Source organism: Etheostoma spectabile, chromosome 6, assembly GCF_008692095.1.
Source record: "Etheostoma spectabile isolate EspeVRDwgs_2016 chromosome 6, UIUC_Espe_1.0, whole genome shotgun sequence".
In the NCBI taxonomy this organism is placed as follows: domain Eukaryota; kingdom Metazoa; phylum Chordata; class Actinopteri; order Perciformes; family Percidae; genus Etheostoma; species Etheostoma spectabile.
In genome coordinates, this window is record NC_045738.1 from 1,471,717 (window position 1) to 1,474,520 (window position 2,804).

At 39.0% G+C, this 2,804-nt stretch overlaps 1 protein-coding gene across 1 annotated transcript in view; it reads left to right on the forward strand.

The window, feature by feature from the left end:
• LOC116690739 (double-strand-break repair protein rad21 homolog A) overlaps window positions 1–2,804 on the forward strand; it is a 9,594-nt gene that overhangs the window by 910 nt on the left and 5,880 nt on the right. The window contains exons 2-7 of the mRNA XM_032517902.1: window positions 568–758; window positions 1,089–1,218; window positions 1,341–1,440; window positions 1,554–1,660; window positions 2,294–2,491; window positions 2,614–2,739. Coding sequence (XP_032373793.1) covers window positions 615–758; window positions 1,089–1,218; window positions 1,341–1,440; window positions 1,554–1,660; window positions 2,294–2,491; window positions 2,614–2,739 — 805 coding nt within the window. The 5' untranslated portion in view covers window positions 568–614. The remainder of the gene's footprint in view (window positions 1–567; window positions 759–1,088; window positions 1,219–1,340; window positions 1,441–1,553; window positions 1,661–2,293; window positions 2,492–2,613; window positions 2,740–2,804) is intronic.

Here is a 2,804-nt window from a genome sequence, read left to right on the forward strand (position 1 = left end):
CATCCATGTCATATAATTCGGAGGAAAGTCGTTATAAATCCCCAACGTGATGTAACGTTGGCTAAAACCAATCCGCATTCCGGGGGGAATTGGTTTAACGTTTCTCATCTTTGCAGTGTTGTTGCCTAACTTGCTAAGAAGATGGAAAAGATCCTTGACTTTCGATGGATATCGCTAAATTATTTTTCGAAACCAGTTAACGTTCTAGATAATGTGATGACAGCCTGGTTGTTCTGACTTGTTGGACCGGCATGATTGCTTATAACTGCCCCCCCCTGGCATTTTTAGCACGAGACTCACTTAAGATTGATGTCTGGAATTTTTCACAACTTTAATGAAAATATTCAACTGTTTATCATTACTACCTTTGAGTCTGTGCAGCAGTCACGTTACATTTTCTTCCCCATATTCCTTTTCATTAACTTTTAGAGATATTGAGTTTAATATTGCTTACCTCTTCCCTAAGGGATGATTCTGTGCTGTCTGTCTGTATCTTGCATTTTGGTACTTTTTTCTTTTGTCTTGACCTTTTTAGAATAATGACTATGTATCAATGATGTTTTCCAGGTGGACCATACAGCAGTGTGATTGTGTGAGCCAGGGGAACCAGGGCAATGTTCTACGCCCACTTTGTCCTCAGCAAGCGTGGGCCGCTGGCCAAGATCTGGCTAGCGGCCCATTGGGACAAGAAGCTGACCAAGGCCCATGTCTTTGAATGCAACTTAGAGAGCAGTGTGGAGAGCATCATCTCACCCAAGGTAACAAGACAAAAGTACTAAGCATGTGTGTTAACTTGGGCCTGTGTGTAATGTGTATTTTAACAGAGTGAAAATGTAATTTCCCTTGCGGGATTAATAAAGGATAAGTTCTTATTCATTATTATAGCAGAGTAAATACTTGCAGCTGTCACAGTTTAACTAAAGTGTTTGCGTTATTTTAAACAAAGTGCAGTGCTTTCACAAAGTGTCTTTGCTCTCATTGATGTACAATGTTTTTTTGATGCTGATTTTACAGTTTAGTCTTGTTTTTACAAGAAAATGTAACAAGATATTTTTTGTTGCATTTTCCCTGTGCCTTTTTTCTCTTAGGTGAAGATGGCATTGCGTACATCAGGCCACCTGCTCCTCGGGGTGGTGAGAATCTACCACAGGAAGGCCAAGTACCTCCTTGCTGACTGTAATGAAGCTTTCATCAAGATCAAAATGGCTTTTAGGCCAGGTAAGGACAATAACATTGAATTTTCCGATCAGTTTTCCCAAACAAAAGCTGACTCAAACTTGGTCTTTGTGTGGCTGAAAACATTTGGTTGTTATGACATTACTGCTTGTATCTATATTCAGGTGTGGTGGATCTACCTGAGGAAAACAGAGAGGCAGCCTACAATGCCATCACCTTACCTGAGGAGTTCCATGACTTTGACCAGCCTCTTCCTGATCTGGAGTAAGTTCACTACATGTATTGTTCTCATTTCGACCTCTTATTTTATCTGAGTTTGTCATTCACCCACCAGCTGTTGTACTCATCCTTATTTATTTATTTCTTCCCCCAAACAGTGACATAGATGTGGCCCAACAGTTCACCCTGAACCAGAGCAGAGTAGAAGAGATCACCATGAGGGAAGATGTTGGCAACCTCAGCCTACTGCAGGACAATGACTTTGGTAGGAAACTACACTAATGTCTACACTTTCACCATAGTGGTGGGAATCATCTGAGGCCTCACGATACAATAACATTACGATACTTATGTCACAATACAATATTATTGCAATTTTAAACATATTGCAATAGTCTTCATGGTCGTTATTTAAACATTACAGCCTTGTCCTAGAGTATAGATGTCTAGCTATATGAAAAGCTAAACAAAGCAAAGTTTTTAATAAATGTACATGAAGCCACTAATGTCAACATGGACAAAATCATTAATGTACTAATTTGCTTTTTTGATGATGACCTGGCCAAAGTAACAACACATCTAGAAAATGTTGTTTTCACAATGATTCAGTGTAAGATTATGATATTATTGCAATATCTACATTAAGTTAATATATGGTATGAAGAAGTAAAAATGTATCCACAACTTTTTACTTCTTAGAAATTATGAATTTTATTATTGTGTCATGTAAGGGCACTAACTGTTCGCGAGTCAAATTAACTTTAATGATTAACTATAATCAACATTATTGTATCATACTGAAGAATAATTTTAAATAGTATATATTTTAGAGATGTCATTTCATTGTACGAATAATAGAAATGTTGGGTTCAACAAAGACTTGCCCTGTGCTCTTCAGCTGACTTTGGTATGGATGACCGAGAGATGATGCGTGATGCCAGCACATTTGAGGAGGATATCATGCACGGTGCCACAGCCTCTAACCTGTTGCTGGAGGCTGAGCCTGGCCCAGCCAATCTCCCAGACAAGTCCAACCACATGGAGTATGATGACTTTGGGGACAGTTCAATGGGCAACAGTGATGGGGGAATGCTGGGTGAGCTGCTCTGTCTGTTGTTTTATTTTTTTATCTTAGCATTGGCTATATAGAGGTACTGTTGAAGATGTTCTGAGATATTTGTGAGTCAGCAATATTTTTTCCTATATTTTATTTCCCAGTTGATAAGCTACTGAGCTCTGAAGATGGAGGAGGTATTTTTGATGACCCTCCAGCCATCACAGAAAGTGTCATGATGCCTCCAGATCATGGCGACGATGAGGACGACTTTGACAACCTCCAGTCACGTAAGTAAAGTTTGTTCACCTTGATGTATAATGTAGGAAATTTTTTTTTTTTTCTGGTGCATTGT